Genomic DNA, 15197 nt, shown 5'->3' on the forward strand with positions numbered 1-15197 from the left:
CCTGGCAAAACTTTATGTTTAAACTGTTCTTTAGTCATTATAATGGACAGAGAATGGATCTCCTGAGGCTGTGATCACATAGGAGTCATTTAGTCATTTAGGTTTTTCTCAACTGCAGCTGTGAGCGTTGCTACAAGAGGCCAAGAGCTCAAAGGGCACAAGGAGCATTACATCATTCTGCCTGCTAAGCAACTATCTAATTAGCGTTAACTAGCTAACCTGAAGTATCAAAGGAGATAACCCCGTCTAAGAGCTGTTTCAGGGCCTGTTTTTGTGCTGATGTATTGTGTGGCGCGGCTAAAGTTGAGACATGTTCAGAGCGGCCAGGGTAACTCCCCAAAACTAGCTTCGTCCAAAATGTAAGCAACATAGTTTGGCGGAGCTGTATGCCAAACCACTAGCCAGGTTACAGCTTCTGAATCAGATTTTGCAATTCAAGAGTCTGGTGTTTCCCTCGTCAACCTGTTAACTGGCTGCAACATCATGTGACTGAAGTAACGTGAGAGCGGCCGGATACGTGAGTCACTAGTGATCGGTTCGGGGAAAATCAGGAAATCTCAGGCTGAATAAGTGAGTGGGAATGACATCGCCATTCACTCTGAATATCAGGCTACCTAACCACTGAAAATTACTGAATAAAAGGTGCTGGCACATAAAAAAAAACGCATCCTATGTGATCACAGCCAAAAAGAACCACTATTTTTCCTCTCTTGCTTCTCAGGGCTTCTGTAAAACACACAGACAATGTTTGAAGGTGAAGTTCGGACGCACAGCAGTGTGATCTAACCAAATCTTTATGAGTCAAATCTTAAAAAACGGCATTGAACCGACAAGTGTTAACTGCAGCCGTACTGAAACACTGAACAGATTGTCTCTTGAAATCCATAACAAAGAAAATATAAAAAATGTCTGTGGAGGTATACAACTTCATGGCTCTGGCACTGCCATTTCAACTCTGTTACTTTCCACCACAGCTTCACACTTTTAAAAGAATGAAATAGAGGAGAAACAAAACTGAGAAAAAATAAAAAACAGAGGCGAGTGAGGCTGGCAGGATGGAGGGAGGAATCACATTCTGGAGGGAGGCGGCCTGCAGCAGCCTGAAGTGACTGGGAAGATGTGAGCGGGTGAAGAGAGTGAAGAGAGTGAAGAGAGTGAAGAGAGTGAAGAGCGCTCACTCCTCCCCCAGCAGCCACCGCCGCAGTGCCACTGAGCAAGGCACTTATCCCCCCCCCCCGACTGTTCCAGTGGGTGTGAATGTGTGTGTGACTGTGGATGAATGTGAATGAATGCAAACTCTTCCCTGGATAAATAAAGTTTAAAAAAAAAAAAAAGTAATCTGTTCTCTGTTCGGAACGCGTCGACAGTCTCAGCCGTTGTTTTTCGCACATTTTAAATAACATTAAACATTATGGCTATGCAGAAAATATACATTCCGACATTTAGATATAGTACTATCTTAAAAATACAAATGTGCAAAAGTTGTAAACAAATGAGATCCTGTGTGTGTGTGTGTGTGTGTGTGTGTGTGTCACAGCCTGGTGGGCTCCTCGTCGCTGTCGCTGCAGTTCCCACAGCATTCCTGCAGAGGGAGGCAGAGAGCAGGGAGTCAGACACTGAGTGGGTGAACTTTGACCTCTTTTAAAACCAGGCTCAAAACTTCTATATTCTGCACTGCCTATGCGACTTGATCTTTACACTCATCTGCACTGTAATATTTATTTATTTATATCTTTTTTTTAATTTTCTTTTAAATGTGATTTTAATGCACTTTTCACTTTTCTAATCCTCTTGCACTGTCTTTTCTTTTATCTTTCTATTTCACTTGATTTGAACTGCACTAGTTTACTTTTTAAGTCTTTTATCTTGTGGATTTCTTGTCTGTACTTTTGCACTTTTTAATTGTAAATGTTTTTACCTTTACTGTATTTTTTATTACACTGTAAAGCACTTGCCTCAGTGTATGAAATGTGCTATACAAATAAAGCTGCCTTGCCTTGCCTTTACTCTCTCTTTATGCATTTTAATTCTGTATGTATTCTCTCTTCTTATACACTTTATTATATTTGTTTTTTTTTATCCTGTATTTCTTATCTAATGTCTTGTATATCTTGTGTAAAGCACTTTGAGCTGCCTTTGTGTATGAAATAAACTTGCCTGCCCTGATGAGTTTCATTCTTCAACATCGGATCCACCATAAAAGAAAATATGACTCTACTCCTACAAAATGATTGCTAGCATGAAATTAAAACTATCATTGAATACTATTGTTGAATTTATTAGCTATTGTAAGACATTTGCAGGTAAAAATGTCCTTTTAGAGGATTTTATCATCTGTAATTTGGAGATGTCAAATTACAGATGACAAAACAAAACCAAGTCCAAAATCCAGTGTGTGTAACTTAACGACACATGAGGGACTTGTCTGTCTCTTCTTCTGTGGTGTTCAAACCAGGTAAGATCACATGAAGAAATAGCTGAATATGAGCATCAGTCCAGACTTTTCAGAATTTTGTTGCTTTCCAAGCATGAGGAACTGCTCGGCTCTCAGATGTCAACATCCCGTCTCCTTCTACCCATAATCCCTTGTGTTCTGGGGTTGTTTCCTGCACTGGGTTTGGATTACATTCTCACTCCTAACGAACCGCACCGCAGTTCTCCTGTTAGAGCACTGAGACTCTCGGTGTCGTTATTTGGTGCCACCAGAGATCAGATGTCATCGCTCTCACCTGGACGAACGCACCCAACTAAAGGAGTTTGAATAAACGGCTCCAAACATGCTCGGTGCGAACACACACCCTAACCCTCCCTGTAACGGTGTGTGTGTGGTGATGACTGGGTGTCTGCCAACCTGTCGGCCGAACAGCCGCTGCAGCAGGCCTTGTTTGGGCGGAGGAGACGGCTGGCCCCTCCAGTCCAGGTCCGGGGGAACCGTCCCGTCCTGATGGAACACATTCAGCTCCACAAAACACTCTGACTCGATCATCTGCAGAGAGAGAGAGAGAGAGAGAGAGGGAGAGAGAGAGAGAGAGAGAGAGTTAGAGTGTGTGTACTGCAGAGCAACGTTGGGCTTAAATATTGTTCCTTTTCACAGCAATATTGTTTTACAACACAACTCAAACACTATATTTTCATGTACATCACCACAATGTGTGTGTCTTTGTGTGTGTGTGTGTGTGTGTGTGTGTGTGTGTGTGTGTGTGTGTGTGTGTGTGTGTGTGTGTGTGTGTGAGGGAAAGAAAGTGAGACACAGCGATAGACAGAGAGGGAAACAGAGAGAGACAGAGAGGAGAGAGGCATCATTTTTTGCATCACGCACATTAGGGAAAGTGGTTACCATGGTGAGAGTGTGTGTGTGTGTGTGTGCATGCATGAGAGAGATGGAGATCATTTTACAAATACATTACAGAGAGCAATTTCAACAGTGTGTTTGCGTCAACTACGCTGAGCATGACAGTGTGTGTGTGTGTGTGTGTGTGTGTGTGTGTGAGTGTGTGTGTACTGCAGTATTTACTTTATTTTCGGGCGGTTAGAGACACTAAACCAGAGAATCTCGGGTTCAAGTCCGTGTCGTCTCCAAACAGGGTTTAGTGTTGAATCTAGGACTTTATTTTCATATTAATATATTTATTTATTTATTGATTTATCCTTTATCCTTTATCCAGAATTGTGTGTCACGATATTATCATATCATCACATTATTCCACTGAAAGACTATAACTGATAATATTGATTTACTGTCCATCCCTAGTTAAATCCCTAATAACAGACGGTCGTTACCATCCATCACACGTTGTCATGACGCCCCTCTGTCTACCTGTGCCTCCATATCAGCTTCCACTGTATATTCAAGCTGGACTTTGATACTGTTAGTGAAACAAAAGCACATCGCCCCGACTTTACAATGCTTTATGGATCCTAATCTTGTAGACCTCGTAAACAAGAGAGGGGGTTTATGATTCCTTGCTGTGGAACTATAAAATAATTCCCGCCGGGCAAAAACAAACAAGTCTGTGGTCGTTTGTTATATTAGTGGAATAACCAGGAGGAATAAAAAGAGAGCGAGAGAGAGAGGCTGGGGAAATAGAGAGAGATGAAAACAGTAGTAGATGAGTGTAATCTATCTACACTGTATGTCTGTGTGTGTGTGTGTGTGTGTGTGTGTGTCTGAGTTTGTGTGTATGTGTGATGATGGATTTTAGTCTGTGAGCAGGGGCGAGCATAATGGACTGGATGGATTAATGGAAGCACGTGTGCATCTTTCCATCACTACTGGTTTGTATGTGTGTGTGTGTGTGTGTGTGTGTGTGAGAGAGAGAGAGAGAGTGTGTGTGTGTGTGTGTGTGTGTGTGTACGAAGAGTTTGACTCCAAAATACCCAGCACTGAAGAAAATAATGTCTAGTCTCACAAAATGGCTGCTGGCATGAAAATTAGAGATTCATATCTAAGTTATGAGCCACCTTAAGACCTTTGCTTATGAATTAGTTATGTTTTTGTTTTTTTAACATGGAATCATTTGTGTATTTGAAATATTGACTGAGAAACTTCATGTAGAACTTTTTTTTTTTTCAAAATATGTAGCATTTTGGAATGAAACCCCTTCATATGTGTGTGAGTGACAGGGTTTGGAGCCATTCATGAACTGAACTGAGAATGCATGGTAAACTCCAGTTCAGTTCCTGGAGTGTCATAATGTATGTTACCGTTACTATGTGGTACTTTTTATTGGCACCTTTTATTCATCTATTTATTTATATGACTTTTTGCTTTTAAGTAATTTTGTTTTTTAACCCTGTGCATGCTGCATTACCGTCCTTTATTGTGTACTGTCTCTAATCTATAGTTATATGTTAATACAGACTGTGTGAGCTACTGGACACCTGAATTTCCCCTGTCTATCTATCTATCTATCTATCTATCTATCTATCTACCATTACATGTTCTGCATCAAATACCACCAGAAAGGTCCCTTTAACATTTTATGATATTCAGTATTGATAATATACTGTATAACACTATGTGTAATCTCAGATATGTGGTGAGAAAAAAACCAAAAAAAAACATGGAATTTCATTGAATTTCACTGAATTAAATTAAACCTCCAGAAATTCCAATTCAACTCCAATTCTGTTTCCAAAATCCAATTCCAATTCCTCAGCTGATTTGGAATTGGTGAGTTCCTGAATTGACCCCTGACCCCTGGAGAGCGATATGTGTGTGTGTGTGTGTGTGTGTGTGTATGTGTGTGTGTGTGTGTGTGTGTGTGGCCTCTCGCCTCGTTCTGCCAGGGGATGGACACGCAGCCTGTGGACACTTTGCAGTAGAAGGACTCGTCCTTCGGCTCCAGCTCCACACCTTTCACCGTGGAGAACTGCTCGATGTCCAGCACGTCCTTACAGTAGATGGCCTGGGGCTGCGGGACACACACACACACACACAGACACACACACACACACACACATTTTATTTTTTACATTTCAGGCATTTAGCTGAGGCTCTGCGGCCAGAGGGACCGGGGGAAGAAGTGAGGTCAAGGATCGCAGATGGGACAAAGTGTTTCTGTGACTTTGGAGTGATCATGTCAGTAAAAGTGTCAATAAAATAAAATAAGTAATAATTAAAGCGAGGTAGAAGAGTGTTTTTTTCTGAAAAGCCTCAGACAAAAAGTAGATTAGAGCAAACGGAGGAGGGAGATATGGAAGAGGGGGATGAGAAGTATCCAGTTACATGAAGTTTCCTTCCAAACTGAGACATCCATTGTTTGAAATTAAAAAAAAAAATCAACAACTACTCGCACAAAATCATGGCATGAAAGCAAAGCACATTATGAGTTTCCATGAAAGATCCATGAAGATCATGGGAATGGCGTCACTGGGTTTTTCCAGTCTATTTTTACTGTGGAAGTCAATGGAGATATTGGGCAGAAAAACACTCCAGTATTTCACCCTGTGTATTTTCACAGATTTATATTTTCTGAGGCTGATGTCATGTGTAAATGAAGCTGATATTCCATCCTGTGCTTAATGAGGAACTAAACCCCAAACCCAATCTGTGTAGAGCCTGACATCTAAAGGTAAAAAGCATGCTGCTGAAATGGCCATCTGCTATTGGCTGATCTTTGGTACCAGGTGATGTCACCTTCTACAGTACAGCAGATGGTGACATCATCACCTGGCACCAAAGATCAGCAACTACTACATCATCAGCAATGTGTCTTAAAGGTTGATGATGATGACTCAAGTTTAGATTTGATATCAATAATGACTAGAATGTATAACCTCCTCCTCTCCTCTCCTTGTCTCCTCTCACCTCCTTGTCTCCTCTCCTCTCCTTTCCTCCTCTCCTCTCCTCGTCTCCTCTCCTTTCCTCTCCTTGTCTCCTCTCCTCCTCTCCTTGTCTCCTCTCCTCTCTCCTCTCCTGTCCTGTCCTTGTCTCCTCTCCTCCTGTCCTCTCCTCTCCTTGCCTCCTCTCCCCTCCCCTCTCCTGTCCTGTCCTTGTCTCCTCTCCTCTCCTCTCCTTGTCTCCTCTCCTCTCCTTGTCTCTTCTCCTCCTGTCCTCTCCTCTCCTTGTCTCCTCTCCTCCTCTCCTCTCCTCTCCTCTCCTCGCCCCTCTCCTGTCCTGTCCTGTCCTTGTCTCCTCTCCTCCTCTCCTCTCCTCTCCTCTCCCCTCTCCTGTCCTGTCCTGTCCTTGTCTCCTCTCCTCCTCTCCTCTCCTCTCCTCTCCCCTCTCCTGTCCTGTCCTGTCCTGTCCTTGTCTCCTCTCCTCCTCTCCTCTCCTCTCCTCCATGGTGGGACACACGAACACACAAACCACTCTCCAATTATAGCAGTGGGATACCCATCAATCTTATGAAACAATACATTGTTTCTACAATGACTACATACTTTTAATGGTAGGTAAGCACAGATAAGTGGCTGAGCCGGCAGACTTACATCAGGGATGAAGGGAGCCTGCAGCATGCCGGCCTCCAGACGCTTGAAGTTGATGGAGCGGAAGATGGGATGACCCTTGACCTCCGAAGCTCCGCCCCCTTGGCAGCCCAACCTCTCACTGGGGTCTTTGGCCAGCAGCTGGGGGGGGGGGGGGTGTAATATACAGGGTTAAAACAAAAAGGAAGTGAAAATAAAGGAAAGGAAGTGGCAATAGATGGTTTTCAGTTTTCAGCTACACATCCAACTTAAAGAAGTGTGAACATAGATGAAACTGCACCAACATTGAAAACTTGTGTAAATGCAGAGCCAAAATGAAAGTCGAGCCAACGTCCAGAGCGGCTGCCTGCTGCATCGATTTGTGAAACTGGGACCTGAATATCTTTCGGATGATCAGTTCAAGACAGCTGACCAAAGCAGATGTAATATGACTTTTTTTCACTGTGTCATAATATCATACTGTGAAAACTTTATCAAATTCTTGCTGGGAAAGAGAGAGAGAGAGAGAGAGAGAGAGAGACAGACAGACAGACAGACAGACAGAAAGACAGAAAGACAGAAAGACAGACAGACAGGTAGACAGACAGTCATCCACCCACCATTTTGCAGAGGGACTTGGCGTCTTCGGAGAACTTGGCGGAGTACTCCTCCTCCACGTCCCTGACCAGCCGCTCCACCTCCTCCCTCTTGATCTTCTTCTTCCTCTGCTGGAAGGGCGACTGGCCCTCGATCATCTCATACAGCAGGCAGCCCAGAGCCCACCAGTCCGGGCTGAAGGTGTAGCGCTCGTTTTTCACCACCTCCGGAGCTGGAGGAGAGGTGGGAGGGAGGGGGGGGCGAGGGAGTGAGCTGAAGACTAGGGCTGCAACTAGTGATTACTTTCATTATCGACTGATCTATCAATTCTTTTTTCCATTAATCAACTAATCATTTAGTCTATATATTGTCAAAGATAGTGACAAATGGCCATCAAGGCAAGGCAAGGCAAGGCAATTCAAAGTGCTTTACATAACACATTAAAAGCATTGAGACAAAGTGAAAAAGATAAAATTCATATATTGCATTAAAAGAATCAAATCGAGTAAAATAGAAAGATAAAAGAACACAACAAACACAACAAATACTCCCACTTTTAGATGCACATTGTGACATCACAAGTTACCAGAGCTTAAAGTGATCCTTAAATTTGCTTACTTGCCAAAAAAACCCCAAAAATATTTAATTTATAACGATATGAAATGCAGCAAATCTTCACCTTTGTGAAGCTGTAATCAGCAAATGTTTAGTATTTTTACTTGATGAATGACTAAAACGATGAATCGATTATCAAAATTATAATCGATTAATTTTCTATCAATCGACTAATCGATTAATCGACAAATCGTTTCAGCACTACTGAAGACAATTCGAATGTTCAGAAACACGCTGTCCCAAAAGAGGAATCTAAAGGCTTAAAGGGGCAATAAGTAAGATTTTTCCTTCCCCATAGCACAGACATACACACAGACACACACAGACACACACACAGACAGACACACAGACACACACACACACACACACACACACACACAGACACACACACAGACACACACACAGACACACACACAGACACACACACACACACACACACAGAGACAAAGACACATGTAGATACACTGACAACAACAAAAAATACAGTTACCCATGTATCCTACGGTCCCCACCCGTCCCTTGATGGTCTGTCCTTCTGGTACATGGACTGCTAGACCCAGGTCTGATATCCTGATGTGGCCTAAAAACACACACACACACACACACACACACACACACACACACACAGAAAACATATTAAGTGTTTAAGTTGTGAAATGAGACAACACTGCTGTTAAAAGGAACTTCATACTGTATTTAAGCAACATTATTATGCAGTTCCTCATAACTAACACACACACACACACACACACACACACACACACACACACACACACACACACACACACACACACACACACACACACACACACACACACACACACACACACACACACACACACACACACACACACACACACACACACACACACACACACAGTATGTATTTATCATTATACTTGTGGTGACTTTCATTGCGTTCCACTTTATCCCCAACCTCTTAAAAAAGTCCTGTTTTCTTTCCAGTTGGGCGCATTGTTGTGTGGGATAGTTGTCATTAATACCATCATTATGATTTGATGTCTGATTGGTTCCCTTCCTTTTTTTCTTCTACTGTTTAATGTCATATTGCTGTTATTCTGAAAATCCCTAAATAAAATCACAAAAAAAACGAAAAAAAAACGCCCCCTTTTCAAAGCGAGGACCAACAAAACCTCCCTGCTTTTATTCTGAATCTCTCCGTCTTTGCGAGGACAAACATGCACGCACACACACACACACACACACACACACACACACTCCATATCTCACTGAATGTCACATGACCTGCCATGTACAGCAGTTACAACTAGGATAGCGTGACACAATTCTGCTGTCTAAATTGATGATAACAAGCAAATTTTATTTAAAAACTTAAAAAAAAAAAAGAAGAGGCATGGTCGGAATATTATTTGAAAATGTAACATGTGATGAACCATATCATGATATATATTGATATTGAAAAAAATCTTTATGATAATCGTGATATTGATTTCAGCCATACTGCCCAGCTCCCACGAGGAGGAGGAGTAGGAGGAGGAGGATGAGTAGGAGGAGAAGGAGGAGGAGGATGAGTGGGAGGAGGAGGAGGAGGAGGAGGATGAGTAGGAGGAGGAGGAGGATGAGTAGGAGGAGGAGGAAGATGAGGAGGAGGATGAGGAGGAGATGAGGAGGATGAGGAGGAGGAGGAGGAGGAAGAGGAAGAGGAAGAGGATGAGTAGGAGGATGAGGAGGAGGAGGAGCTCTTCAAAGCTGCAGTGGACTCTCACGGTGTCTTGTGATTTAGGAAAAGGTCGCCAAAGTTGAGAGCGATTTGTGAAACAAGTCTTTGATCCAGGAGACAATGTGAGAGTTTAGTGTTTGCTTTGATGCATTTCTGGGAAAACAGAGCGGTGTGATTACAGCTGAAAGGACGTTTCTCACGATTCTGCCAGATACTGTGATCATGATTAAATCACAAGTATTTGTCTTGATGAAATTAGGAGCAAAAATATTTTACTGCACTTCTTGCATCTGGTATCAGCACCTATTTCATTTCAGATTTGCAGCTGCAATGGGCTAAGTGAAATTAAATGTTTCAATATTGACAATATGCCAATATTTTAGGACTATTGCTGGTGGACTGGTCTAATATGAGGTAGTAAAAGGAAGAAGAATCAAAATAAAAAATCAATCAATTTGTTCTTGTAGCCAAAGTTAATAAGCATTGTAGCATTATGGTCTAATGCACCAACAGAGGATCCAGAAACATCAACAGTAGCAAATACAATACTTTTTAACTTTGGCTCTGACAACAAAACCTTGGATTCCTCTTCTTTATTCAGCTATTCTACTGTTGTTCTATTATTTTCCACCTGTTCTGCAATTGTGTCTTCGCCCTACATCTTGATTTTTTTTGTTGTTGTTTTATTGGTTGGTTTTGAGGTGAGATGTTTTTAAGATAGATAGATAGATAGATAGATAGATAGATAGATAGATAGATAGATAGATAGATAGATATTTTATTGTCCTACAAGAGGAAATTTGGTTCCAGGAGGGCCTTTGTCTGTTTTTTTTTGTATCTCACCAGCACAAATGAACACAAAGTAAATGTGTTTTTGTAATCGTTAAAGTTTTATCACTGTGCAGCTAAACTAAAGCACTATGAAACACCACCTCAGCACCATGAGGACGTTCTTACTGTCTGTTCCTGGAGACACGGCTCCCTCTTGTGACTCACAGCAGAATAACAGCTTCTACTGAGAGGCTGTTGCCAGATACTGGGCAAACTTTTTGGGGTTTTGTCTGAAGATCTCAAACTGTGTTGTTGTACATGTACATGAGTTAAACAACACCTGTAGTCTCAGTTGTCATTCTGACATTCTGAATTTTAGAAACAATTCCAAGGGAAAGCAACAGTGCAGTAAAATGTGGAACTTTGCACTTCTAAATGCTAAACTAATAATTCTGGTGTCTATGTTCTCATTACTTAACATTTAAGGCTCTCCAAAAAGCGATGTGCCCAATGGCTTTTTTTTGGCAGAGCACAGCGCTTTCAGTGTGTTCAACTTTTTTCTTTTTTTTTTTTTTCTTTTTTCTCAGCCAACCAATCGCGGTGAAGGAGAGGCGGGGTTTCATGCTACGTAGGAGGCTGGCCGTTTCCCACGAGGACAACAAAGATGGAGAAAGTGCCGGTGGAGAAATATATATATATATATATATGTATCTGGTACCGCAACACCGATCATAAAGAGGCAGTGTGGATCATAACTGGATGTGTATTGGGAATATCTGGTAAACCTTTGCTTGTTGCACAACACTGTATTATCTGCAGACGTTTCCACAGGATCCGTCATTTCCACGCTTCCCATTAATTTTCTATGTAAGCTTTCTGGTAGCGCGTTTTGAGAGACGGGGCGTCACGTTGGCCGCTCCACATTTGCATAAAATTGAGGTGTAGGCTACTTTATGCAAATCAGGGGCGTCCAGCGCGACTTGCCGCCTCTGGAAACTCCCGAAACTCGCGTACAAACTTTTAAACTAACTGTTCCCAATCCAAAATGAAGACAGATTCAGCAACTGTATGGCTTATTTCTCGCCTCAAATGTTTTCAGAAACACATTTTGGTGAACTATTTTCGCAATATAAGAGAAAGTTTAAATGTTTTTCTAGTCTGAAATCTGGGGGCACACGGCCCAGCGAGTGACAGCGTTCGTCCAATCAGGTGCAGCAAAGGAACCGATATGGAAGCACGCCTATCAAGCGTCCAATACTGGGAAGCAGCGCGATCCCTCACGTGAAATGATGCCCCTGTGAAAACGTACCATAAGGCAGTGTTTTTTTCCACACACAAAAAACTCTTGTGTGTGTAAACGCAGCCTAAGATGACCAACGGCCAAATCTCACAAAAGCCAGCCAGAACAAAACCAGCCGACACCTTGAATTTCTTCCTCTGTGGTAAACGAGTTAAACGGGTTTCAGTCCCCTTCCTGCAGCCTTCCATATTAACAATGTATGCACTTGTGATACAGTAAGTTGGATAAAAGCATCCATCAAACGGCTTGTATCATATATAATATAAGAGGCTGGTAAGGGAAAGATCCCCAGCAGTGAGAGGTGCTGTGATACGAGACAGACTGTAAAGAAATGTATTGATTGTTAGACAGCAGCCGATCGCCATTACTCTCCATTGATGACGGTGCTTTAGCCGTTAATGGCGACCAGACAGGCTTCTGTTTAAAAAGTTGGGGCTTTCCCTTTAATGCTGCTACTCACCGTGATCGTCCAGCAGGATGTTCTCTGGTTTTAGGTCCCTGAGAGAGAGAGAGAGAGAGAGAGAGAGAGAGAGAGAGAGGAGAGGAGAGAGAATGAGAGGGGAAGAAAGGGGGAGGAGAGAAGATGAGACAAGAGAAAGAGGAAGAGGACAGATGGAGGGAGAGAGGAAAGGAGAGGAGAGAAGGAGAGAGGAGAGGAGGAGGAGGAGAGGAGATGAGAGGAAGAGAGAGAATAGGAGAGGAGGAAAGGAGAGGAGAAGAGAGGAGAGGAGATGAGAGGAAGAGAGAGGAGAGGAGAGGAGAGGAGAGGAGAAGAAAGGAGGAGGAGAGAAGGAGTGGAGAGGAGAGAAAGAGGAGAGGAGAGGAGGAGAGGAGAAGAAAGGAGGAGGAGAGGAGAGGAGAGGAGAGGAGAGGAGAGGAGAGGAGAGGAAAACAGGGAGAAATTTGTTATCCTGTGAGCTTTTAACCTCCTGGTCTGAGGAGGAAGCATCTATCTCCAAGTCTGTATTATTCAGCAAAAGTAAAACATCACATCAGTGCAAACAACATGCCAATAGTTAAAGCTGCACTATGCAACTTTGCACGTATTTCGCTCTCAAGTTTTGATTTGTCACTTCCTGAGTCGTCACTTCTATCACTTTCACAATTTAAGTAAAACACAAAATGCCAAATTTGGAGAAGTCGGTGGATGGGTGACGAGCAGTTATAACCCATAACTTATAACTTATATCTAACTGTGCAATACCAATTTTTTTGTGCAATAATTCAACTGCAATAATTCAACTGTGCAATACTTATTAATTATTTAATTATTTACACTGGTGTATGTATATATTGGGAGTATGATGCATATTGTACAGAATTCTTATTTCTATATTATTATTATTATTTTTATTCTCATTGTTATATATTGTAGTATAATGCACATATTTTACATATTTCTTACTCTTGTATTTCTATTTTTCTTATAATTTCTTATAATTTCTCTACGCTTGTATATATTCACTTCTACAATGTGAGCAGCTGCAATGTAACCCAATTTCCCCTCGGGGATCAATAAAGTATTTCTGATTCTGATTCTGATTCTGATTTAAAGCTGCATTCAGCAACTTTGCACTATGGTGGCAGCAGGAGATACCTAGAATTTCTCAGAGGAGAGTTTGAAGGACTTCCTTACCCAGAAATCCATGTAACGTGACGTCAGTAAACTGGACACTCCTCGGACCTAAATTTCTTAGATTTCCCATAATCACTTGCAGTATTTTAGTGTTTTAGCTTTCCCAATAGTGACCATATCCAACAGCAGAAGTTGATTTGAACTCAGTTAGCGGGGATGGGACGCTCTTCTCTGCTGGAGCCTCAATTTGTGATTTAGACTGATAAGACAGGTGCATTTTTACATAAAAGTCTTTGCCCAGCGCCGCTTTAACTTACAATTATGACTAGCGAAATAGACTCTTTATCAGATGTTTGGAGTGCCTTGGATCTCTCTATTTCCTACATGATTACTAGAGGACTCTTCTGAAGCTAAGAAGCATTCCAGCCTCTGATCCGTTTTCTAAACCTCACCGTTTCTCCACTCTAACCACTGATTGACTGATTGATTGACTTTATTCGATAAATTAAAATACAATATACAAATGTACATACAGTACTAAAATTCATCAGGATATCGCAATAAAGTCACATGACTTATTTCCATTGCGGTCCTGAGGTCTGGGCTAGGAGGCAGGCGGGAAAAGGGACTGACATGTATATGCTACTAATTTCCCATTTTTACACTAAAACACCTAATAAAAACATCAATATTATACAATCATGAAAATAATAAAAAAAAACCACACAAGTTCAGAAACCAGTCCAAACTTAGAACTGTCCTAGAAAAGATGTTTCACTATACTAACTTACTCTGCATCCATTTTTTCAGTTGTTTTTTAAAACAATTCAGAGAATGGGCAGATTTAATTTCATTTGGGATTTTATTCCACTCCTCCCCCCCTGTGTAGAGAAATGTACTTCTCCCTACTTTGCTTTTAGATTGGGTTGTTTCAGGTTAGATACACTAGCCCTCGTATTCAGGCCATGAGAGTCCCGAACATACTGAAAATACCCGGTAAAATAATTTGGACATAGACCTTGTAAAATCTTATAGACCATAATAAGTTTTAACTGTTGGATTCTACCTTCAACAGGGAGCCAATTCAACTCTTTAAAATGGTTTGGGCTAATGTGCGTTCTTGGACTGAGATGAAGGACGACCTTCATTTTGGGTTTGTTCTGAGCTTTTTGAAGCTTATCTTTTGTTCTTTTAGTTATACCACTGTACCAGGTTACACAGGTGTAATCATAGTGGCATTGAACTAACGATGTAGCTAATGTCCTCATGGTTTCCTTATCTCCCGCCCGCGTCTCCCCACCTGTAGACGATCCTCTCCCGGTGCAGGTCCTCCAGGCCGCAGCAGATCTCCGCAGAGTAGAAGACGGCCCTCGTCTCCTCGAACCCCGCGTCTCCCATGTGGTAGATGTGGAACTTCAGGTCCCCGCCGTTCATCAGGGTCAACACGAGGCACAGGGCGTCCTTCGTCTCGTAGGCGTACGCTAAACTCACCTGCAAACACGGAGATAGAGTGTTCAGGCATACGGTAGATAATCAATACGCATTTTTGTGTGTAGAATCAGATGCTGTGTGTAACATTCAATTCATAGTAATCCCATGCATTTCCTACCAATATGGTGCTTTACCTTACACACAGCTCATTGGCTGTGGCTGTCATTTGATTATAATCACCTGTTATGTCCCTACACTGCAAAAAAATGCCAAGCTGTCTCTATTATTTTGACTTA

General features: G+C 42.0%; 1 protein-coding gene across 1 annotated transcript; it reads right to left on the bottom strand.

Moving 5' to 3' along the window:
• Window positions 1-1137: 1137 nt before the first annotated feature.
• LOC139638678 (G protein-coupled receptor kinase 6-like) lies at window positions 1138-14961 on the bottom strand (the record flags this gene model as incomplete). The annotated part of the gene is made up of 8 exons (XM_071512745.1): window positions 1138-1582; window positions 2852-2986; window positions 5277-5414; window positions 6934-7071; window positions 7530-7738; window positions 8612-8701; window positions 12355-12392; window positions 14771-14961. Coding segments are annotated over 8 exons (990 nt in total), but the record flags the coding sequence as incomplete, so codon positions are not given.
• Between the last annotated feature and the right edge of the window lie 236 nt (window positions 14962-15197).

The sequence above is a fragment of the Centroberyx affinis genome, unplaced genomic scaffold (genome assembly GCF_046629955.1).
Source record: "Centroberyx affinis isolate AG114_WGS23_722 - 3 ecotype Tasmania unplaced genomic scaffold, CSIRO-AGI_Caff_v1 ptg006481l_1, whole genome shotgun sequence".
Lineage (NCBI taxonomy): Eukaryota > Metazoa > Chordata > Actinopteri > Beryciformes > Berycidae > Centroberyx > Centroberyx affinis.